Source organism: Thunnus thynnus, chromosome 23 (genome assembly GCF_963924715.1).
Source record: "Thunnus thynnus chromosome 23, fThuThy2.1, whole genome shotgun sequence".
Classification (NCBI taxonomy): domain Eukaryota; kingdom Metazoa; phylum Chordata; class Actinopteri; order Scombriformes; family Scombridae; genus Thunnus; species Thunnus thynnus.
In genome coordinates, this window is record NC_089539.1 from 6,900,121 (window position 1) to 6,925,919 (window position 25,799).

Genomic DNA, 25,799 nt, shown 5'->3' on the forward strand with positions numbered 1-25,799 from the left:
TTCAACTAGACAAAAATCTGTTTTTATTGCAGTGTTATTATTATACATCAGTTTACAGTATGACTGTCCAGTCCAAGCCGTTTACCCCCGGATACACACCCCCCTTCAAAAAAGTGTAAAGTGCAGATTTGTTAATGTGTCTACTAGAGTACTCCTATTACAAATAAAAAAAGCAGCTAGAGGTTAAACTCACTAAAAAAGCAACAGTAAAGGGGCTCTTGCAGAGTTTATGATTTCAAAATGCAGGTACGTACAGCAGACCAAGGGAATAATGAAAGTATAAGATTAATTATTCATTAAAAAATGAAATTAGAAACAATATGCAAAGCTGCAGAACTGCAGCGGAGCTTTAGAGAATTCAAGTGAATTAGAGTTTATTGGCCCTTCTCAAACTTTACATTTCAGTGCAGTTCCCCCTGCATCAAGGACAAAGCAGCACTCTCACAGTGTATCTGACAAGCCTTCATCTCTTGTTATAACTCACATACTGGAGAGAACCTGTGTCATATCACACACTAGCCTTTTAAAAATAAAAATCAATAAAGCAGAATTTTCTCTGATTAATAACTGATCTGACATTGTCTGAAGGTCTGTGTATTCTATTCAATCATGTTCCTAAAACCCATCTGGAGCCCTAAATGACTCTGCCAACATATTTTACCAGTAAAACTGCCAACCATAAAACAAGCTTTTGTTATAAATTATGTGACAGACTGAGTTACGGCAGTGCAGTCAGAGGAAAACCAAACAGAGACAGTTCATTAACAATTTTGGTGAGAAAAAAGGATCAACTTAAAACACTCACTGCATTATTGAGTCCATACAAACAGCACAAAACTGGCTCCGTTCAGCAGTTGCAGCAACAACAGAATTTTAATCACAGTGTGCTTGCTGCCCACAAATCCCTGTCGCCAATCCATGTTTCCCCACACAGTGTTGGAAAATACCAGGACATATTAACAGAGCTGTAAAGTGACCCAAAACCTTTGATTACATCACCCATGGCTTTGGTGAGATTTCAGGAGTTTAAGTTAAATCTTTAGCTTTAAAGCAAAAATATACATATATTTGTTGTTTTATTTTGGTCTAGATTAGATTTCTGTGGACTTGATAGGGAGGGAAGGTTGATAGAGATCATTTTCTAAACAATAAACTATTAAAAAATCAACATTGTTTAGAGGTTTGAGCTGCCTAAACACCGGCGGCCATTGTTGAAGTCCCTCAGTAAAGGTTATTCTTTCATGAGTGTCAACGGTTGAACTGAATTAGTACGTTTTAAAATAAACCTTCTAGTGTTCCCTTTACGACAGGCTACTTGAAGCTCTCTTATAATTTCTGACGGCTAAAAGAAAATAAGATCTACTCTTGTAGAAAGTGCGGTAGCAGTTCAGGAAGCATCGAGGGACAAGAAATCTAAGGTGTTCAGTTCCTGTTGAGTCCAAGTTGCAGGAGAAGTCCAGCAAGCATGCAGTAAGAGGGGGAGCTACTATGCGGGCTGCATCTCCATTTCTACTCTTATCCTTCATGTTTGCTTTGGAGCATCACATTTGCAGTCTTGTGTGGGAGAAAAGGACATGAAACAGTAAAAAGACTTCACGTGTCTCCAAAATGTGCCTGTAGATGTCACATCCAAGCTGAAAAGTGACGCTTTCTCTCTCCTTCAACATCTTCAGCAATGATGGCACAACACCCCGTACATCTTCAGATGTTGCCCCAACTTGATTTGTTTTCCTTTCATTTTTATAGAAAGTGGAAGGCGGAGCTACTGCCACGGCCGCTGTGGTGTTGGGTTAGGGTTGGGGTAGATTGGAGCCGGGGTTGGGTGAGGGTAGGCGGGCACAGCTGTGTTGGGGTTAGGCGGGTACGTCGGGGTAGGGTACTGTGCCATGATGTGAGGCTGAGTGTGGGTGGCTGTGTGGGTGGGTGAGGAGGCGGCAGAGGTAGAGGGGAGATGGAGGTAGACAGGGGCGGATGGAGCGGAAGGGGCGGAAGGGGCGGAGGGCGCTGTCGGGGTCGGGACCCTCTGCAGGACGACATGCGGGTAAAGCTGAGATTCGGAACGGTAGAGGCCGGGCAGAGAGGCCTTCAGCAAACTCTCCTGACTCCTGTGTGAAAGAGAGAAAGAACGAGAGAAAGCGATGACATAAATCTTTAAAAACAGATCTTTGAAAACAGGGCAGAAATGCTCTATATGTGTTTCATTTTTCAAACACTCGAGAGCCAGCCTAATTCATGCTTTTTAACTTAAAATTAGATGGGCAGCTAGATCCTTTCTGTTGCGAAGACTTCTGTCAGTTTGTTGAACTACAAAAACAAAAAATGTTTTTTGTAGCCAAGTTTAGCCATAACGGAATTAAAATGAACTAGTCACAGCTCATATAATTTGACATTACTGACATTTATCATTTTAAGCACTAGCTAAAAATGAGAAGCTGCTACCTGAATGTTTTATACTTTGCTCTTTGCTAATGAGAGGGATTCTTTTTAGCTTCGTATTAACTAATAAGAGATGTGTTAGCATAAGAGCTTAGCAAACATAATTATTTAGCTGTTGTAATAGTGTAGTAATAGTCTTCACGTGCCAGTCAGTTTATCAACTTGAAAACTCTCAATACTTAACCTCAGACATTTAACCTAATTATAACTGGTTTATTTGTTTTGATATGAGCACCATCTTAAAGGTAGAGTTTATTGGTGTGTCTGAGGGTTTTCTGTATTTTCCTGGTTTTCTTGAAATCTATCAAGTACTGATGAAGATCTACAGAGGAAAACCTTCATTTCTTATCATTTCCCTCTTTGTTTGAATACTTATGAATTAAATGACACTAAATGGAATGGAGCAATGTAATAAGGGGATGTTTGCAGGATCAAAAAATCAATTTCCCTCAATTAAACTTCAAATTTGGGTTACCAGTAGGCTGGAAAACTGTTCAGTGTTGGAGGAGCTTTATGCTTCTTTAAAGTCTCCTCCTAGTTTCTCTGCATTTTGTAATACAAAGCATGCTCCTTCATGCTGACTGTGGTTCTCTATAGACGTGAGTGCTGCCAGTTTACCTCTGGTATCCTCTGTTCTCATACCCACTGAGGCCTCCAGTCAGGTAGAGCGGGCTGTCCGGTGCCAGACGGGGGTTCATCCTCTGGGAGAGATGGAAGATCTTGGGAGGAGGGAAGGCTTCCCACTCACCCTCTTCTCTCTCCAGCCAACATTCACTGCGACGGGCTGAGCGCTTTTCTCTGCGTCTGAGGAGGAGAGCACTTTATCACTTTTGTGGTGCCCATATACCAACAACCAAAGGCTGGATGTAATTGAGGGATCCAACTGCAGGGGTTGTATTCATGGTTATTTTTTGCATCTACCTGCTCCGTCCCTCTTTTTTGGCTCTGTCCCGGCTGGATCGTTCCTGCAGACAGCAGATGAGGAAGGACAGGGACATGGTGAGGATGACGATGCCACTCACCACTGAAGCCAACACAGCCACTCTCAGTCCACGGTCCTCTGGCCTGGGGATCGCTGTGGGGCAAAATAATTTACACTGTACTGAAAAGAATCAGGTGACACTTTTATGTCTAAATAAACTTGTCTTTAAATTTTAGCAATACATGTGATATCATATTGGCACTTTTAAAAAGATTTATCCTGCAACAAATTCCATGTTCTTCCTCTAGAACCACCATTTTGCATACAGTCGATGTTTGGATGCTTTTTGGATTCAGTAACATTTCTGTTGCCTTTCCTCTATCCAGCATGATGTTAATTTCACATGACATGTTTGCATGTCGAGAGGAAACGTTAGAAACGTTCCCTGAGCATAAAAATGTGCTGTGCAAGTTCACCAGCATTGCTTTACATGCAAGCTGCAACCAGATTTCACGCACAACCAGAGCTGTGGAGTGAGAACTAGTCCAACCGCTGCAATGTAGTAGTTGTTCTTACTGACTGTAGGCGAAAATAGCAAGTTTAAAAAAGGCTTGGGTATTTTATGAAGATGTTTAAAACATGAGTCAGTAAAGTAAAGTGAAGCTGAAACTCTGGCTCATTTTCCCAAATATGCTTCTGTGTAAATCTTGTCTAGATCTCTGCTTAAACGTGCTTACCTTCACATACAGGCAGGTAGTTGCTCCACTGCGGTTTGCCATTCCTGACATTACAGTAGATTTTGTCGCTGCCAACCAGCTGGTATCCCTCACGGCACCAGAACGCCAAGATGCTGCCGACTGACACACCTGTGCCGCTCTCCACATAGAAGGAACCCCGACGTGGTGGCAGGACAGGGGTACAGGACAGACCTGAGGAGAGATAAAACAGATCAAATTTTAGATGGATTGCCATGAAATTTTGTACAGACATTCGTGGTCTAGAGGAAAAAGTGTAAACTTTGGGGATCTCGTGACTTTTCCTGGTACTACCAGCTGGTTATCATTTTTGTTTTTTAATGCAATGTCTCAACGACTATTGGATTAATTGCCATGGAATTTGGTACAAATATTCAAGGTTCTAAGAGGCTGAATCCTAATTTTGGTGATCCTCTGACTTTTCATTCAGTGCTACCAGCTGGACAAAGTTTTCACATCTTCAGTGAAAGATCTCAACATTTACTTGATGGATTGGCACAAAGTTTGTACACACATTCATGGTTCCCAGATGATGAATCCCAATAACTTAATACTGTAGCACTACTAATTATTTGATAGATTGTCATAAAATTTGGCACAGACATTCATTTTACCTCAGGGTGAATCGTAATAACTTATTTTCTGAATTATCATGCTAACATGTTAAAATAAGATGATGAACATGGTAACACTGCTGTTTCTGAGTACAGCCTCACAGAGCAGCAAGCATGACTACAGACGCTTAGTCCTGTTTAAGTAGTTTCACATAGTACTGGTAGAGTTTAAGTCAAGTTTTATCAGTCAAAAAAAGCAAAAAGCAAAACTCCAATTTGTTAGTTGTCGCCTGGTGTCTTGATCCATTGCACTCTGGTCATTTTCCTGCAATTAGGTGTATATATTTGTCTTTTTGGTATTTCTACAATGGATTTCTCTGTGTATTATTTTTGACTGTTGTTGCATAATGGCACTTGTAGAAAAAAGCTTCTCTTTGATCTGAGTGACACCATTTACTGTGTATCGTTGCCTCCAGAAGAGCAGGGTTTTTGGGTTTTAAGGTCTCCGGAGGGGGTTTTCTTTTATTGTGCAGGGACTAGTTGCAAGAACTGGTATAAAGTGCCTTGCACGATAGAAGGTAGGTGGAAGTCTTGTTGTACTCATCAATAGCTGTTAAGTTTTTAACAGTGTTGATGTCTTTTAATGACTTTAAACTGTCTATTTGCCCCACTATCTCTTCCTAATGCACCTATTTCCTTTTTCTTGGTCTCCCTCTCTGTCAAATATTTTCCTCCATTTCCCAGCCTTTCTCTTTACCACTCTCTCCCTCTTCTTTCTCTTTTTTCTTAGCTAAGGCCAAAGTGTCTGTTTTCTACAGTGGGATTAGCAGTTACACTAGATAGATAGAGAGAGAGGGAGAGACAGAAAGTACTATTTTTATCTTCCTTATGCTACAATACGCAAATACCTCTGAGAGGTCTCATGATACAGCAGCTATTGTTAGACTTTGCTGCAGGGATTTTTGAGGCTCTCAGGAACTCTCATGTGAACCTACAGCTTCGCTGGTTGCACAAAGCATCCCACATTTATCTGAAAGACTTCACTCAGACAGAAAGTAATGTTTTTTTTCTACATTATAGCACAAAGTGACTATCTGATATCTGCAGGGGGTTGACAAGGTTATTGATCAATGCTGATGACTCAGCAATTACTTGGCCAGCTGCTGGGATTTCTGGCTTCTAAAATCTCTGACTCGTACTTTGTTATGGCCAGTATGTTAGGCATGAATTTATGTGCAAAAACACTTCAACTGTATCGACCATAAAAACAAGATGATTAGATTGTTATCCAAAATTATATTTTACTTAAAATGAACTGAAAGGAAGGGTCATGTTTGCACTGACTATAAAGATGGTGGACAGCTTCCTGTCATAAACTAAACAAACCCCATCTAGCTTCATTATAGGTGCAATATTATTCATTTTTAATAAATTGAGTGATTTGGTAAGATGCATCTTCACTTGAATCACTAACAGGAGCCAACATTCACTAAAAAACATTCAGATGCACTAGATTTCAATTATGAAAATGATTTGTTTACTTTAAAGCTGCAATTGATTTTTGGCCACTTTTGGGTGCAGCACAAGGAGCTGTAAACACAACACTGACTTATTATCACCTTATAAAGTTGAGATGGTGAATGTGTTAGCAAACATTTACACATCCAACCGACACAAGTCTGAGTCATACTTCTTACCACCCAATGAATCTAAGTCCAATATTCACTCTCCTTTAAGCTCCTCCTTGGTAAATAAGTGGTACTTTAGCGGCTAATTGCTCTACTATGCTCACCAGCTAGCCGCTAACTTTGTCTGTCTGCCATTTGGGGCTTGGCAGGTAGTAGACAGTGGGTTTATAAGTCCTTTCTTTACTGAAAACAGCTTCCTGATGTGTCTGGAAACAAGACTGATGAGAGTAGTGAGAGTGAACCCAAACAGTACGCTAAAACTGTGGCCTGTAAAACCAAAACAATTAGCTGAAAGACACTAAAATGCTTAATAGAGCTGAGGGAAATTCTACGAGGGGTGATCACTATACTATTAATTTTTTCATTGTTAATATAAAAAAAATGATTAGTGCAGCTTTAAAAGTATTGGTCAGTTTAAAGGAACAATTGCTTTGAAGAAAAATTACAGCGTGATGTTGAGTGTTGCTGATGTTTTAATGAGTAATGGCCAGAAGGGCATGTGATGCTGCAGTTTGCTTTGCTGTGTCAGTATTAGTGTAATCTGTGTGTGTGTGTGTGTGTGTGTGTGTGTGTATGTGTGTGTGTGTGTGTGTGTGTGTGTGAGAGAGAGAGAGACAGAAAGAGATGTCATCCCAGTATAAGACCCTGTGAACATGCAAGCTGCTCTCTGCTGATTAGGAGCGACAGATGGGAGGATTTCTGCAGCGGTAGAGAAGGCGAGAGAGGATCCCGTGATCCTGTGTGAAGATGACAGCATCCCCTCCCTCTCTCTCTCTCTCTCACACACACACACACATAAACACACACACACATAAACATCAAGGCACACACACTAGACACGTGCGTAATGCGTACAGTACAGGGAAACAAGGACAAGCTGACTTGTTTTTAAAGGGGAAACTAAAAGCCATTCTGTTTCCCCTTAGAGACCTTTTACTGATGCTGTCACTCTGTGTGTGTGCAGTATGTATGTGAGCATGCCTATACGTGTGTCTATCAGGTGGTCACCTCCACAACTAAATGCTGAAGAAAATACTGGGGTATCAGTTGCTCCAGGGGCTGATAGCTGCAAGATTCCTTTCAAAACTTCTCTCTCATAGCACAACATCAATCATTTTTTCCACAGGTTTTGGTGTTTATTGATATCTGTCTAAGCATATTACAGTTATATGACTTGCATATTACTTGCTCAAACCACCTCAGCTACCTAAAATAGCTTCTGGTAGCTTCTTAAAATAGCTAGATTTATAAAACAGTTTGATAAAACTGATTGATATTTGAATTTTTCTTGTCATGGCCTCAATCCTGGTCTAAGCAGTGACTAGTATGCACATGAAGTAATAACAGGGATTGACATGATCATATCACTAAGTCTGCTGTTCAGATGAGCTTCAGTGAGTTTTAATGAAGCATGGACATTGAGGAATAGTTTATCTTAGCTTTTTTTTTTTTTTTGCCGATGCCAGGCTTAGCAAAAACTGTTGCTCTTTGAAAATAATATAATCCCGTCATTGTGTTTGAGAGATGTAAATCTCTCAGTGAAATAATACTAAGGGATCAAATTTGCATTTGAATGAAAGAGATATGATATTGTTTAATTAAAATAAGGTGGTTTTAATTATCATCTGAGATTCATCCCGTGACTTTATCGCTTCTCATTTCAGCACCAAGAGCTTGTTTATAATGATCTGTTAAACAGACTCACACATACCTCAGAACTGTTTTCTGCAATAACAGCTGCATAAATACCAACATTCTCCACACTAACATTTAAATTCATAGTATTCATTGTTTTTTGTCACTTGGGGGCAGTGGAACAAGCTGTAAACACATTGAGAAGTTATCATCTTATAAAGTTGTTATGGTGAAGATGTTAACGTACAGTTAACCAGAGCAACATTAGTAATCACTGGGAGTCATGTTTCTGGCCACCTGACAAAGTTAAGTCCAACATTTACTCTGCTTTTATCTCTGTTTTGGTCACCATCAACTCTTAAGAAAAATATCTGGCTAATAAATGTTACTACATGCTTCACTTTGTCGACCAGCTAGTTGCAAACTTTGTCTACTGGTTTTCTGGTGGCGGGCAGGTAGTGTGCCATGAAGAATTTTCACTAAAACACCTGTGTACTGCAGCTACAAATTGACAAGAGTGGTGAGAGTGTCCCATAACAGTAAATTTGTGGGGGCAATACCAAAACAACAAGCTAAAAGAAGCTAAAATGCTCGGTAGAGCTGAGGGGAATTAGGTTATAATTATCTGTGGGTTTGTCATGATCAATACAGTATAAATTATTTTGTGTTTATATTACAAGACCTATTTGGTTGTTTAATTTGGAGGACTTGTTGGAGCAAGTACAGTATGTGTTCTGGAAACTAACACCTAGTCATAGGACTTAAATCTGTAATGCACCTCCCAAGCTTCCTCACACACACAGACACACACACTCCTGCCTGCCAAAGAAAAAAGTCTTTACCTCTAGCTTATAAAGCCAGATAAAATATTGAACATATTACGTGACAGTGTGTGTCTTAAGACTCTAGTGGAGGTGGGTTTTTTTGCTTGCTGTTGCCACGGCGCAGCAGGAAACCCGTCGCTATCTCTACAAACCGTTGAAGTAACACGCTGTAGTAAACAGAGAAGAACAGCAATGCTGATGTGAAGCAAACAAACAAAACACCCCAACTGGAGCCCATGCAGCATCAATAAAAAGTGGAATTAATGCCGAATAGATTAAAAATGTGCGTTGGTTTTGGTGTGCAGTTGATCTTTCTGTAGTTGACTTTGGATGGAAGTTAGCTTGTGTGTTTGTGCATAGGATTTGTGTGTGTACGTGGCTGAAATCTGTATTAGTGTTCAGGTAGTGTGTGTTTTATACGCAGAGAGGAGACCACATTAGCTGTGTGTGTGTGTTGACTCTGCCGTCTGTTTGTTCAGTCCTGTTGGTTCGGCCCCATTCAGAAAAGCCTCTCTGTCATTGTAGGTTCCGTGGGTTGCCAATCAGAGAGTTCAGTTGCCAACGGGGCGCTAATACACCTCTGAGCCCTCAAACCTGGCAACCAGACACCATCAACCAAACATCCACTTTGCTGTATTCTTCTCTACCCTCCCACCACTCATCTCTGTCTCTCTGTCAGGGAAGCACTCGGAATAGTTTGTGATTAAATAAAGATTAGTTTCCCTACATTAAAGATTAAAGAAACACACACATGCACAGAATGAGTGAACAGAACAAACACACACTAGATGGATGCACCCATGTCATGCACACATGTATGATGAATGTGTGGAGTTACGCACAGATGTTATGTACAATGCATGCCTGTGCACACTCACTCACACATTTGTATTAGAATACTCACAACCTTCAGTCATTCCCAGGAGCGAGTTGCAGGGGAATATCTTTTACAAGAGTACTCCAAAGAGTGGTCGAAATTAGTGCACACAGCAAAGGCCCAGGTATCTTGATTTTTGTCCCTAGTATGGGTCAAGCTCCAAAAAATCTGGATCCTGTATTTTCCCTGCAAAAAGAAGTCCGTTTTTATGGAAGTCTATGAGAAAATGACCCTACTTCTTACTTGATTTATTACCTCAGTAAACAGTTTCCTAATGAGTTTATGGTCTCAATTGCTAGTTTCAAGTCTTCTTAAATACAGCATGATGTTCATTTTGTAAATTATGGTCCCATTTAGAGTGAAATAGATGATAAAGTAGCGTATTCTTTAGGGTGTGCCTACGTTGCGGTTGACATGGTTACGTAACGTAACCATGGCTTAACCCCAGAGTATAGGTGTAGCTGCTGCTATTTCAGTGTGTGTTTTCAATTCATGAAAGTTAATTATAATATTTTCGTCACCTAAAAAAGTCTTGTCCAGCTTTTGGTTGTGATAAAATACCCTCTCAGGAGTTGGAAGTTCAGTTTTTCCGGTGAGTACTTTTTGTTTTAATGGTTTTAGGCCTGTTTTTCAGGAATTTCGGAAATTAGCATTAGCATTTTCACTGTTAACTGTAGATTGTAAATGCACCTTGCTAACCAAGGTCCACATATGGTCACCTCTGGCTCCAAAAATCAAACATGGCAACGATCAAATCCAAGATGGCGATGGTCAAAAAGCTAAACTTCAAAACGGCAGTTCACAAACCAATGGGTGATGTCACGGTGACTACGTCCATATTTTATGCAGTCTATGATTATCACTTTATAAAAGTTGAATACATGAATAGTGTGTTAGTTAACAATTCCTTATTTACACAGCTAGCAGACAGAACAACTTAATCATTCAATTGGAGCCTATCTAAATGCATGCTAGTGTTGTCTGTCCATATTTCTGTCCATCCGACAAATGTTAAGTTTGAATATTTTTTTGGTCTTCATCAACTCCTGAGGAAAAATATCCTCCAATAGCTAGTTTTGTCTGTCTGCCTTGTGGTCCTGGTCCAGTAGTTTATGGTGGGTTTATCAAAGCTTTTATCAGCTAAAATCAGTTGTGAAGTTGCGAGTCATAAACCCAAAACGATAAGCTGAAAGATGTTAAAACATTGATGTGAAGGCAACTGCAGATATGGGTGAAAATAATCTGTGGATTTGTCATTACACGACACCCTTCTCACATTACACATTGTTACTTGATCCATTGTTAATATGAAAATGTGTTTTCTGCAATGCCTAGCAAACTGCAACTAGTTTTAATTGACACATGAGTGAAGCTGTTTTATTCTGAAAAACTTTTATTTGAAATCACTGGATTGTCTGCTTTCCTTTCAAGGAGGAATAGACCCAAGGGAAGACTCATGCTTTCCCTCTTTCATGCTGTGTCAGTTTTTCCTTGATAAACAATGGATAAAAATAACCTTCTTCTGTGTCAGACTTTACCAAATGCTAAAAGTCAAAGTTGAAGTTAATGTAAGATGGCATTCTTGGCTGACAGATGACTAGCTTCATCTCATTCATCCCTGTGTTACTGTCTGTTTCTTGAGTGTTTTTCGGTCCCTTTGCTCCAGCTGCTCTTTATGTGATCTGACCTCAAATAAACATGCCTCACTCTCCTCTCTATCATCACTGTATCTATTTCTGTGGCACCTCACTGATGCGCTGTATCACAACTGATTACCTAATCCCCCCGGCTCTTGCTCTGCCTGCGTAGTGTGTGTTCCTATGCAAACACATAAAGGCATGCATGTGTGCCTCTGCCATGTGAGTGCTTGTGTCCAGTGCGTACTTAATGCTTACCCTGTTTAGGTTGTTTTTGAAAAATTAATAGAATGAAATAAAGTGATCAAGGATACTTACTCGACACGCACAGTGAGATTATGCTGACTATGTGCAAAAACCAGAAAGCGAAGCTGAAAGGTACTCATGTTCTCCTTCAGTCAGCAGCTTTGACTCGATTTGACTGAGGATAATCTGTTCGGTTAAACAGAGCAGGGACATTTCAAACTACACACTTCACTGATTGACTGGTTCACCTCTCTGACGCCCCTGGGGCTCAACTGCCGCCATGTAAGAAAAAAGAATTATTGGCACTGAAAAAGCAGCACATTTCAGCAGGAGGCCTTCATCAAAGTTACATGACAGAGACAAGATATCTTAAATTCCTCGTTCTTCTCTTGCATGTTCAGCCATCGTGTCTGTCTCATTGTTTAAACTGGAATAAGTCAACTAAAACTCATTGTGGCATTCTGGAAATTTAGGAAACTGAGAAGTATACAGTAGGTCCTTGGTGGATATTCAGAAAGGTAAAAGACAAATTTCTATCACAAAAGAAAATTGGAAATAGATCTGAAGGGGATTTCTGTTAGCTTTTGGGACATTTGTATTTTTAAAAAGTACATTTCCAATAAAAGAGTTTTTGTTGAAATTTTTGTCTACTGGAGCACTTGTGTTAGCTTTTCTTACCAATTCTATCATTTGTCTTCTACCAACTCCCTCATTTGATCATTTCAAATCAATAGTTTGATATTTTGGGAAATGTGCTTTTTTCCCACTCTTTTGCCAAGAGTTAGTGGAGAAGATTGATACCATTCAATAAGTAGAAAGTGATATTGAACTTATCTTACTTGGCAAAAAAAAAGAATAAGCATATTTCCATATTGTTTATTGTTGAACTATTGCTTTAATTGATTATGCCTACTGTGATTGTGATTTTGTATGACACAATGTGCCGAAAAAACAGTTCAGATGAGTTAATTTGGGGTGCATTTGTCTTTGCTGCCTCTTTACTTTCATTCCTCCTGCCCTTCAGTTGTTACCACCCTTCTAAAACTGTTAGGGCAGAGAGAAGGCTCCTTTCAAATGCTCCCTCAGTGACTTTGTTCAGCGACTGGTGCTGTTTTTAAGCCGTGGGAAGGTAATAATGAAGTTGAGTCACTGCCAGCAGCCATATTGGATTGACAAGCAGGAGACAGAGGGAACTCTTTGTCTGTAGCTCGCCAAGCCCGCAGGGCTCAGGAGTGACGATAGTGTGTGTCACTGACAGAAATACCCATGGCTCTAAATGTGTGTATGTGTTTGTGCCTGTGTATGTACCTTGGCATGTACTGTACGTGTCCTCACAGAAATTCTTCTTGTGGTACATCTTTGTTTGTAGAAATACAGACATCATGTGGGCGACTGTGGCTAAGGAGGAAGAGCAGGTCGACCACCAATTACATGGATGGTGGTTCAATCCCCGATCCCATTGTCTGTGGGAGAGACACTGAACCCAAAATTGCTCCCACTGGTGAGACCTCGGTAGATCCATGCAAGGTACAAGGTTCCTTTGAATTTTAGCTCTTCGCTTAAACAGTGAAAGTTTTGTGTTGCCATATATACCATACATACGCCAACTTGGTTTTATTGTATATGAGAACAGGCAGATCAAACTGTCTGCGGATCTGAAGTGGTAAAGATTTTAGCATGGCTTCCAATACAAAAAAAACCCTCAAATGGACAGAAGTAATTGGCTTTAAAATGCACTACCTGCTACCAGTGAGTGTGTATGCATTTGTATTCCTGTGTGTTAGCGTGTCACAGGATTTCTAGGCACCAGAAATAGCCTGGAATATATAAAGGTAATTGGCTTTGCCTGTCAGATAATCAGATTAAAGTCATTGTAAGGTTTCACATTCACGTTTCAGGCTTTTAGTTGACGATCTTATCTAAAGAGACTCCGAGTAAGGAGTAAGCAGCTTATAGTAATCATGAGGTAGATGCTGTATTTAAACCTTAACATCAGTGTTTTTGTTCAAGAAGTTGGATTCTTTTAGAATATTTTTCCACCTACATAGAACTACCAGACCATGAATGTGGTTGCTGACCACTTAACAGCACACCATTGCACTTGTTTTATTCTGCAGTGATTCCTTTTTGAAGGACTATAACAAAACAGTGAAGGGAGGCTGATTCCCTCAGAAGGTACTGTTTCAGAAAAGTCTGTAAAGTATGCATTTTTTGACATAAAAGACAGTAAGGATTCACTGTAAACTCCTGCTTGACCAGATTAAGAGGTAGACTGCCTGCTACAATTGTTTGCAAAGTTTGGACACCCCTTGACAAATAACATATTTTTGTCATTTTTTAATTGAAAAGATGTAAACATAGTCTCTCTAGGATATGAAACATAAAACAATATTTTCAGCAAACATTAATGCATGTGATGCCGCTGCAACAGCGTCTATGTGTACCAGTTAGGAGTCCCGCCAAACAATTCTACTAAAAACTGACTTCTAATGGGTTTTTTTGGGAGTGGATCTTTCTGATCTAACTTATTTTATCACAGCTGAAGGAAATTATCCACCACCTGGAGACAGAAATCCGGGAATAGGACAGGATGATCGACGGCTTTGTATTGGTCGCTTCTGCACAGGCGAAGCATATCTCATATATGCAGTCGTCTACTCTTGCTGTTCCATTGACCCGATTGCCCTCCTTCCAAATGTCACAAGCCTTAATCTCAGACTCGGACATCTGCCCTGGACTCCTCTCTGGCTACAGCCATGGGACAGCCAAACAAATGACAGGGTAGGGCCCCTCCTCATGTCACAGAATGCTTAAGGAGGCTCTGATCAGAGGATCTGGAGGTCTCCCTCGCCCAGGGCCAGCAGAGAACCATTCTGCCAAGACGGACCCTGTCTTGGCACCCTAACTCACCTGTCCAGACCGCCCATCCACAACTGGTGAGTTCACCACATCCTGTGGTCACTGAACATGTGCTATTTTGTCCTGATTGCACTTAGTCTCCATCCCTTCATCCACCAAACTGATAGCTGGTGATTCCATAATCAGGAGTGTACGTTCCCTCAACACAGCCACACACTGCCTCCCTAGTGCCCCTGTCATCTTGGAAAAGCTCCTGGTACTACTGCCTTCCTTCCTGACCACCATTAAACGAATAATTGTTCATGTGGGAACAAATGACACAGTCCATCAACAGTCTGGGCTGACTAGAATATATTTTTAACACCTTTTTAACTTTTTAAAACAATGTGGCAAATCTGTCTTCATTTCTGGACCCATCCCCACACTGTCCCGCAGTGCCGGTCAATTCAGCAGTCCTCAGTGATGTGGTTTTTATTGACAATTTTTATTTGTTTTGGGATCAATTGTCCCTTTTTAAGAGAGATGGAATCCACCTGGACAAACTGGGCTAACAAATGCTAGCCACTAACGTTCAGCACGTGGTGCAGTCCTCTCCACATGACTAACTGTTCACACTCCAAACACAGCCCCTGGAATCCTCCTCCTCATTTCTGGTTTCATCTCAGGCTACTCTTTTCAGCTCTAGTCCCTTCCTACTGTCTTCCCCCTGTTTCCAGCTCTAGTCCCTTCCAACTGTCCTACCGGGCATTAGCACCTTCACCGGTTCATCTCCCTATTCAGACTGTTGTTACAGATAGGGCTTCCTGTCCACATTGCACTTTTAATTCTAAATGAGTTTATCTCCTCCACCCTCCTAGATTTCTTGTTCCTCACTGAAACTTGGACTCTGATGAATATAGCCAGCTGTCAGAACTTGGTCCTCCTGATCATAACTTTTTTTTTTAAGCTCACCCAGGCTTAGTGGAGGAGGTATTGCAGTCATTTAAAAAAAATGCAACTAGTGCACTCCCATTGCTTCTAATATTTACACCAGTTTTGAGGTTTTTATGTTTAAAACAGATGGTGCAAATCCTGTCCATGTGTAACTGTATATCGCCTGCCCAAACAGAATGCCATTTTCCTAAGTGAATTCTCTGAGTTTTTATCATCAGTTGTTTCAAACTTTTGGTAATTTGGTAACCGTCTGGGAATTCAGCCAACACCGCTGAATTTCTTGGAACTGGACTCTTAACTTTGCTCAGCATGTTGCCAGCCCAACTAACAACTGTGGCCATACCTTGGACTTAGGTATTTACACTTGATCTGACCACTGCCTCTCTGGATGTGGAGGATTTGGGTGTCTCAGATCATCAGTGTATCAGGTTCTCCACCTTGTTTCACACCGTCCCCAATCCTCAATTACCAACTCCCACTCTATAAATACATCTACTGCAAGTAAATTCTCAAATGCCTACATAGCATCCTCTCTACTCAGCAGCATTAAGGCCCAACCCCTTAAGGTGAACACAGACCAATTGGTCGCAAAGTTTAATTCAATCTGTGGAGACATCTTGAACTCTGTTGCCCCTCTGAAAGTAAGAAAACCTAGAGCCAAAACTCAGCCATGGCTGAACAACGACAACTGTGCTTAGGCAATTATGTAGAAAGGCAGAATGTAAATGATAAAAAGATAGTCTACAGGTTTCATTTGAGATACCGAAAGGTTGTCTGACAAATTATTAGCAATCTTTCAAAGCTGCAAGAGCAAAATATTTTGCCACCATTATCTCCAGAAAATTCCCACGGTCCCAAAGTTCTGTTCCACACAATTGAATCAGTTCTAAACCTTGTTGTTGCCACTGTCCTATGCTGACCACAGCCATTTGTGAGGACCACCTGCCCCTTGGACATTGTTCTTACTTACTTTTTAAAGGAAGTATTGGACACTGTAGGTCCCACAGTCTCTCTTATTATAAACAGCAGTCTTGCAAATGGAACTGTCCCACCCTGCTTTACACATGCAATAGTCCAACCACTTATCGAAAAGCCTAACAATGACAAATCAGAACTAAACAATGTCCGTCCCATCTCCAAGCTCCCTTGCTTGTCCAACGTACAAATTAAAAATTCCAATCAGGCTTCAGGGCTCATCACAGCAAAGAACCTGCTGTTCTCAAAGTCTCAAATTACCTACTTTTGTCTTTAGAAGACAATGGTAAATGTGCTGTTCTTTTAGACCTTAGCGTGGCTTTTGATATAGTTGACCATTGTAGTCTACTAAACCATCTCAAGGACCAGGTTGGCATCCAGGGCACTGCCAATCCATTTGAGGGCCCATTTTATGCTTTGTATATTCTTCCTTTAGGCTCTTCTGCAAGCACAAGCTCTCCTTTCACTGTTATGCAGATGACACTCAAATATACCTTCCACTGAGTCAAAGGGATTCCAACTCTATCACATCCATCCGTAATTGCCTCCAGGATGTGAAATGCTGGATGGCAAAAAACTATCTTCAGTTGAATGTTATATAAGATGGAAATATATGTTTTTGGTCCCTCCAACACCACCGGGAGTGTAGCGAGCCACTTAGGGCCACTGACATCGAACCTTTATGCACATGCCAGGAATCTTGGTGTCATCTTTGACTCAGCACTGAAATTTGACAAAGAGATCAACTCTGTGATGAAGGTTGCTATTTTCAGCTGAGGAACATTCCCAAACTAAAGTCCATCCTCTCACTCAATGATATGAAGACTGTTACCACCGCATTAATCTCCTCAAGGCTGGATTATTACTGTTCCTGGGTGCTGGTCAGTCCTCTTTGTCTCACCTGCAGCTGGTGCAGAATTCTACAGCGAGACTCCTAACTGGTACTAGAAAGAGAGACAGCATTACACTGGTAGTAGCATCCCTGCACTGGCTACCCATCAAATACAGAACAGAATTCAAAGTTCTTATTTGTTTTTAAAGCCATACATAGGTTGGCGCCCCTGTACATTCAGAACTTCTCTAGGCCTCTTAGATCCTCAGAACAATTGCTTTTAACTGTTCCACGATCGAGGCCAGTGGGTGAGGGAAATTGTGCCTTTGCAGTTCCAAAGCTTTGGAATACTCTTCTGCTTTTGATCAAGTGTGCCCCGTCCATTGACACTTTTAAGACAAAACTCAAGATGTACATGTTTGACCTTTGGTTGCTCTTAGTATTTTAGTATTTTTATAATCTTTTTTATAATATTTTATTTTTTATGAATTGATCTTACAAGTTTTATTCTGTTTCACATTTGTACACATATTTTGACATTGCCTCGTATTTTATCATTGCCATTCAATGTTGTTATTCGTGCCTTTTTACTATATTTGTGTCTTTTTACTACTGATGTTATTTCACTCGCTACTGTTGTGCCTTTTACTAAACATAATTTTACTAAACCTACCTTGAAATCCATCATGGGCTACCTCAAGAGACACAAGCTGAAGGTTTTGGAATGGCCCTCATAGTCCCCTGACTTAAACATTATTGAAAATCTGCGGGTAGATCCTAAAAGAGCTGTGCATGTAAGACGGCCCAATATCGCAGAACTAGGAGCTGTTTGCAAGGAAGAATGGGAGAAAATCCCAAATACAAGAATTGAAAGACTTTTAGCTGGCTACAAAAAGTGCTTGCAAGCTATGATACCTGCCAGAGGGGGTGTTACCAAGAACTGACTATGTGGGGTGCCCAAACCTTTGCACATGCCACAATGTTTTTATTTTTGTTCAATGTATGACATAAAAAGCAACTGAGCATTAACGTTTGCTGAAAATTATGTTTTGTGTTCCATATCCTAGAGAGGCCATGTTTACATCTTTTCAATTAAAAAAATCACCAAAATATGTTATTTGTCAAGGGGTGCCCAAACTTTTGCATACAACCGTAAGTAAGTGATATAGGCCTCATTTCGGGATTAAGCCTAACACTAACTCTCACACACTCTGTAGAGGTTAATTGGTTGTGTTACCGTGTTAATGTTAAGACTCATGGCTTTTCTACGGCTGAAATAACTGTTGCTCATCAGCAGCCTGCCAGGTCCTCAACAGGAGGTTGACCTGGATAGCTACTGTACCACTGCAGCTTCGCCAAAATCTTCGTCCGAACATGAAAAAAATGCCATAAATAGTACACAGCGAATCCTTTCTACCACATTGGAGGTCACTTATTTCAATGCATTATTCTTCAGTGTTTTGCTTTATCTGCTTAACTTACTTCTTCGCATTCCTATTTTCCTACATTTTCTAAAATGCTTTTTGAATCCCAATAGAATTAACTTTGTGACTTTTGCATTAAGCTGTTGGTTTGTTGTTTCTACATCTATATATTCATTTAAATACCTTCAAGTTTTTTTAAAGTATGAACTTTGAATGTGTAGTTCTGCAAACTGATACGAGTCTTCTGCTCACACTGCATGCATGCTGTGTGTGTACTTTGTTTCTGTTTACTGGCATAGAGAGCATACTCTATACCCTGCTTTTACTCCAGTGAACAGCACGTATATGGATATACTCTAATTAATCATGTCTATTGTGCTGAATACTGCCTGTCGATACTGTTAGATAAGACACAACAAGATGGACTCTTCATCCAAGAGCAAAACAGGTCAGTACATCCAGTTGTGAGAAGAGGTACAAACAGCAATAAAAGGTGCATTTACATGGAAATAAAATAAAATCGAAGATAAAGATGCTATTAAAACATTTCACAGAGAAAATAAACACAAGAAGCCCCACAGGATATAAGTGTGTGTAAATGAAGTCTGATATAGAAGGAGGAGCACCTGAGGACAAGCTAATCAATAGCAGAACTCTGATCAATTCATTTCCAGGAACAGCCCACGGAGAGGATTCCTGGACGAGCTGCATAATCAGTCAAGGCTTGTATTGACGGAGCCTGAAAGCCCTGATTTGATCCAACGCTCCAAGGCTCTGTGCGCTAAACCTTCACATGCCACCAGTTTTATTGATTTTAAAACAGTGGATTCAGTAAGCAGGCGTAGGGATGGAGGAGACTTTCACACTGTCTACCCTGAAGACACTGAATCTTTACCACCTCCAACTGACCTTCGACCTCTGACATCTGTGTGTGATATGACACTGAACAAGCTTTGTACACTGCTCTGAACTAATACATGAAAGATATTCAGGAATTGGTTTAATGGAAACAATGGATGTAGACTTTTTAAGGTTTTAAACATTTGGTTCTGTACAGTAAGTCCACTCTATATTGACATATTCAACCTACATGCTGCAAAGAGTCACTATAACAGTGAAATCAGGCCTACATGTACCCAGGGGGATACTCCTTCAGTTAGTGGGGGCACGTGGAAAGATTGTGGAGTAGCTCAACTAATAAGAAAAAACTGAAATTTAAATTTGATTAAAAAAACTAAAACAACAATTACATATTGAGACAGCTGCAAGACCTGAACACCATATGTTGTGGCAGAGAGTATGTGAAATTTAGGGCAAGTGAGCAGAGAGGTCTAAATAGTTAGCTAAAAGTAATGCTTGCAGTTCAAATAATAATAAATAATGCATAAACAGTAGGCTAATCCATTTATCTATCGCTTTAAGTAAATAGTTAACTAAAAGTAATGAATAAACAGTAAAGGCTTAGCTAAAAGTAATGAAAAAACAGGAAATGTTTAACTAATAGTAATGAATAAACAGTAAACAGTTAGCTAAAAGTAATGAATAAATAGTAAATGGTTAGCTAAAAGTAATGAATAAACTGTAAACAGTTAGCTAAAGGCAATGGGTAAACCGTAAATGGCTAGCTAAAAGTAATGAATAAATGGTTGAAATTGTTACCTACAAGTAGTAGTTAAACAATAAATAGTTGGCTAAAAGTAACGGGCAAAACTTTTAAATAGATATGTAAAATTGATTATTGGTGAAATAGCTAAGTGGTTGAAATAGATATCTAAATCGATGATGATAGTTAGCTAAAGGTAATGGGTAAATGGTTGAAATAGCTAAAGGTAATGATGGTTGAATTAGATAATTAAATGAATGAATGAAAAGTTCAAACTAATAGCTAAAAGTAATGGATAAATGGTTGAAATGTGTAGCCTCTGTAGAATTACTGACGCAAAGTCGACCAAATTGACAGAAACAGTTCAACTGTATGACAATATCCACTTTTATATAGATGATGATGTTGAATAACATCCAGTTTAAAATCACGTCAAATGAACATGTTTGGAATATGATGGCTGGTGTCCATGAAGGGATACTTAAGTTCATCTAACATGGCTGTGGGGATAGGTCTGATAAAAACGGTTGGGAACCCATGCATCAACTCTTCCTGGAAAGACACGTCCAGTTTTGTCTTCAATCAGTGGTTTTGCTTTTGGCTGCTTTATGAATCCTCCATGTCCAAAACCTCTGCATGTACAAAAGCTTTCTATATTTAACTGCTTTTATTTTATTGTCCTATAAATGACAACTGAGAAAGACTTTATCCTTGAGAAGCCAAAAACTGAAATGCCTAAAATGTCCAAACATAAACGTAGTTTTGCTTCTGTAATCCAGACCTGAGGGAAAGAGCCAAATAGGCTTAAATTGTGGTGAAAAAAGTAAACAAAATAAGGATCGCTGCTTTTATCTGTTAATGCTTGTGGGAATAAGTACTTTATACCGTCAAACACACACCACATGCACACAAACACACACACACACACGTGTACACACACACACACACACACACACACACACACACACACACACACTTTGGTTTTGAGAGCAATATTTTTAAGCACACCGCCAGGATTTTGAGTTTTTGGAAACTCTCTCAAATAAAAGCTCTGGTCTGGTGTAATTCATGCATGTGGTGTGATGTGGCAAGCAGCTGATCACCTGTGTATGTGTGTGCTTTTGTGTGTACGTGTATTATTAAAGTATAAAGGGCTTTCTGCTCTGTCAGACACAGAGCTGCCGTTATGAAATGAGCAACTGTGTTGTTTATTCTCTAAACCTTTAAGAAGATTGGTGTTGCTTGGGCTGAGTGCGTTCATTTCGTGTGTGTGTGTGTGTGTGTGTGTGTGTGTGTGTGTGTGTGTGTGTGTGTGTGTGTGTGTGTGTGTAATATGTGTGTATTAGGCACGTGATTTGCATTTTGTCATCTGCTGAAGGCTATTTATTCGTACACGTGAGGATATCAGCTGTGTGAATGATAAAGGGTGGGCGAGTGACATAAGAATAAATGTGAAAAATGAAAGAGAGTGGAAGGAAACAAAAGAACAAACAAGAAGTGACACAAAGAGAGAAGAAAAAAATGAAAAATAAGAGCAAAACAAGGAGCGGGAGAAAAAAATGAAGTGACAGAAAAGGCAATTAGTAGAAAAAGAGAGACAGATGAGACAGAGGTTGGAGAAAGTAAACAAGGAGTGAAAAAGTGACATGCAGTATAGACAGAGAGGAGAAAAGGAGAGCGAGACAGAGACAGGAAATGGACAGAGGGAGTAGAGGAGAAGAGAAAGGCAGCTCATGCTCCAGTGGAGGTGAAGTCATGCGAGTGGCGCTGCAGCTTTCTCTTCAGGCTGAGCAGCTCCAGCCTGGACATAACGAACTGTCTTTAACTGCATCACCTGCCACCTCACACACACACACACACACACACACACACACACAAACACACATACACACACACACAAAAGTGCACATTTGCTTGCAAGCACTCAATTTTCTGTAGTCTTAGTTAAGCATACAAGAGTTAGGCATAAACACACATGTAGAAACACTGAAGTTGGTACTTCTATACTTGGGTTAGGGGTAGTTGTGCAGACCAGCTTGTTAACAAAATACATTCTCTAGTCCCTATACAAACCATCACCATTATAATAATCCCAATCTTTACCCTAACCTTAACCTAAAGTAACTGTAACCTAACCCTAACTGTAAAACCAAGTCCTAACCCTCACACACCTCCCAAAACACACACATTCATGTACACGTGCATGCACTTGCACTGACAAATATGTGCACATGTATCAAACTGCACACCCGGATTTACTATTAATCAATAGCAAAGCAGAGTAAGTACACATGCTAGTACATTTGCGTGCACAAACACCATACGCACACACAACAGCTGCCAGGGTGATACAGATGTTTATTTGCAGTAATCAAACTTTGTCGCCTCCCTAATGAGTTTCGAGGGGGAAAATCAATAAGAACCTTTTAGTTTTGTGAGTGCTTTTTCTTGGGGAGTGATTTTAAGAGTAAGTCTCTTCTTGGATGGGTGATCACGCGAATAAATGCTAACCAGCTTTCAATGAATCCATGCAGGACCTGCATACCGAATTAGAGCTCCTTCAGTTATTTTCATTGAACTGTTTGCCCCTCAAGTAGTGTTTACAGTAGTGCTGGTTAAGTGTTAGGGTTAGGTTAAGCAGCCTATCATAGAAGATACTTGGGGTTAGGGCTAAGGTTAGGTTCAGGTCAAGGTAAGGTGAAACACAAACTGAAAGAGAAAGAGACTTAACAAGTATGGTTTCAAGAACCTTTAAGGACTTGTTGTAATTACTTGTGTATTTTCTGTAAATACCCACATTCGGTAAGATTTTTAAGGCCATTGGGAGCTATAATAACAAAACAACTTTTGATTATACAGGAATTGAGATTTAAGTTTTACTGGTGGTGTGACACTGATTGGTTAACAATATACAGTACGTATTATCTAAATCTAAACACTGTGGAGTCATCAAACGACAGTTGGTGACCAAGACAAAAAGTTTTGGATTTGGCAATTTAGCTGTAATTCCTGATCAGGTTAGATAATGGGTCACAGAACAGAGTGTAACACTGGGAGTGTGAGGTGTCATCTTTTGTCCAGAGTAGAGAGTAAACATCTACTTTTTCAACTACTACTTATTTCAATGTGAAATGAGGAGCTTCAGAGGAACAGCTTGGTCAACTGTTTCAATTTTGGACCTAATTGTACAACAGCTTTCTTTCAATGTAGACTCAACTTCACTTCAGGCATGCAGCTGAAAACTTTTTGTACACAAGAAATCATCATTCAACTTCACACAGATAGGAAAAAGGAAGGAATCAATGGGTTGTTTGACCGACAGACTAACCTGTATAGTTGCTGGTGGCTGAGGGAGTTTGTGTCTCTGTCTGAGCCTCTGTCTGTGCTTCTGTCAGTGTCTGGGTTTCAGTCTGCAGGTCCGGCTGCAGCTGAATCGTTGTGACGGTCCAGTCCTCCGGCAGCGACGTGGCAGCGGTGCTCTGCAAGCTTTCGGGGCTCAATGTGGAGCCTCTAGCCAGGACCAAGACACACAGCAAGGGGCTCAGCAGCACCCAGAGGTGGCTGCCTGCGCTTTGAGCTGTGGGTCCCACTTTTGGAAACATGGGGCCAGATAATGAAGAAGAGCTCTGTGAGAGGAAGAGGAAAAAAGGGAGGAAGGATTCACAGCATCATGCTCAGGAGTCTCAATATGAGGAAGATCCTTCAGGGGGAAAGTTTGTTGCTTCTTCTTCTTCCTCTTGTTTTCCCTTCTGTTTTCCTGCTGTCCTCCTCCTTCTCTCCTCTTCTCTTCTCCAGCTTCTTCACACTCTTTTCCTCTTGTCTGTCCTCTTCTTTTTCTCCCTTCACTCCCTTGGCGGAGAGAGGAAAATCCCCTCTGTGCTGCGGCTCATGATGCTGGAGGTATGACAGAGAAAGAGAGGGAGTGAGCGGGTGTGTGCGTTCATATGTGCATGTACGGTAGATCCAGCTGTAATCTGCTTGCTCTCTGCTCACTTGCCGTTGTTTTCTCTCCAGCCTTCCCTCAGCTCGTTCAGCCGTGCTCTCAGTGCTCACTCGGTTCGCTGCTTGCTCTCTCTCTCTCTCTCTCGCTCTCTCTCTCTCACTCTGATCTCCAGCTGGGCTGACTGAGCGCTTGCATAACAGTAACTCATTCGCTGAGCTGTGCTGAGCTGTAACTCATGCAGCCTTAAGTCCTGATATTCCTGGTAGCTGCTCTTTCCCTCTCTGCCCCTCTCACCCTGTTTCTCTCTACCTCTCTCTGTTGATTCAGTGTATTGAGTGTATGGACAGTTGAGGGTGTTGCTTGGAAGTTTACAGAGAAACCATTCACACGATCAATGTTTGCTATTGGAACACTAGCAGCTGGAGGGTAAAACTCAATGCCACCAGGCTGACCCAAACTGAATGTTCAGCAGAACATTAGCGTAACAGGCAGACGAGATAAACTGAACAGACAGAATAACATTGTCATCCAATATGTGGCTGGAGCATCAAAACACACAAGCTCCTCCAACTACAAGTGCAACATACTGTAGTATAGGCAGTGTGGGACTGTGAATGGCATATGCACCAGGTGACCAAACAATCACTGAATAACATAGGATGGCAGATATCTCAGGTCAAGGCTCTATTAGTCTACTTCCTTTCGCTCCTTTGAGGTACACAGTGTACGCAGTTTGAACAGAGAGGACTGTTGTTTGGAAAGGGAAGTGAGAAGTAAAGCTTAATTCTTAGTTGTGTGTTTGGAGGTTACTGTGTAGCGTCAGTGGGTTTATGTGTAAGCTCTGTTGCCTCACCGCAGCTAATGTGCAGCTTCTTAAAAATGGAACCATACTGTTGGCTAGAATTGTTCAGTACATGCACAAACAAACTTTTAATACAGAATCTTTAAACTGAACTGACTATACTGACTCACCTTTGTCACTGACTGAATTAGTAGCTTTTAGCAGTGGAGCTCACCTCACTGGTGACTGCAAAAAGAACCCATTGAAACAATCATGTCATTATACTTTTGCAAATATGTGGCTGCTGAGGGATTAACCTTATATAAAATGCTGTATATGACTAGTTTTGCACTGAACTGGATGTAACAGCTTGAACTAGCAACAATCTGAATATACTACTGAACAGAAGACTGTCAGAGTCAGAGTAGAGAGCTGAAGTGAATTCAACAGTGATGCAATCACTTAAAAAAGTGAACAAATGAAAGTGAACAGTGACTATGAATCTTTGAACTGAACTCAACGAAACGATTCCGATCAGCAAAGTGATTTGTAGTTTACGCCTCTAATGTTGGCGGGTACAGAGATGCCAAGTGGAGACTTCAAAAGCTGTGATTGACCAACTTAGACCACTTGTTTTAAACAAGTTTCCAATGCTTATAGTAAAGACGACATCCAGCAAGTTGAAGATATACTCAGTACAACTAGACATTTTTTCTGATCAAGCAAAATACTTCCATTGCTTGACATGGTCATCACTCTCTATCACACAGTGAATGAAAGGATGTAAACATGATCATTTTGGATAATAATGATTGCACAGCAGTTGTTTTGTTATCAACAGTTAGCTAGACAGGGCAAACCATATCATTGTAATT

General features: G+C 40.5%; 1 protein-coding gene across 1 annotated transcript; it reads right to left on the bottom strand.

Moving 5' to 3' along the window:
- zgc:162331 (uncharacterized protein LOC793007 homolog) lies at nucleotides 1-24,945 on the bottom strand. The gene is made up of 5 exons (XM_067582171.1): nucleotides 23,529-24,945; nucleotides 4,096-4,287; nucleotides 3,358-3,511; nucleotides 3,055-3,240; nucleotides 1-2,105 (listed from the first exon to the last, which is right to left on the bottom strand). Exons 1-5 carry the CDS (start codon nucleotides 23,800-23,802, stop codon nucleotides 1,763-1,765), a joined length of 1,149 nt encoding a protein of 382 aa, XP_067438272.1. The 5' UTR covers nucleotides 23,803-24,945; the 3' UTR covers nucleotides 1-1,762.
- Nucleotides 24,946-25,799: the final 854 nt, after the last annotated feature.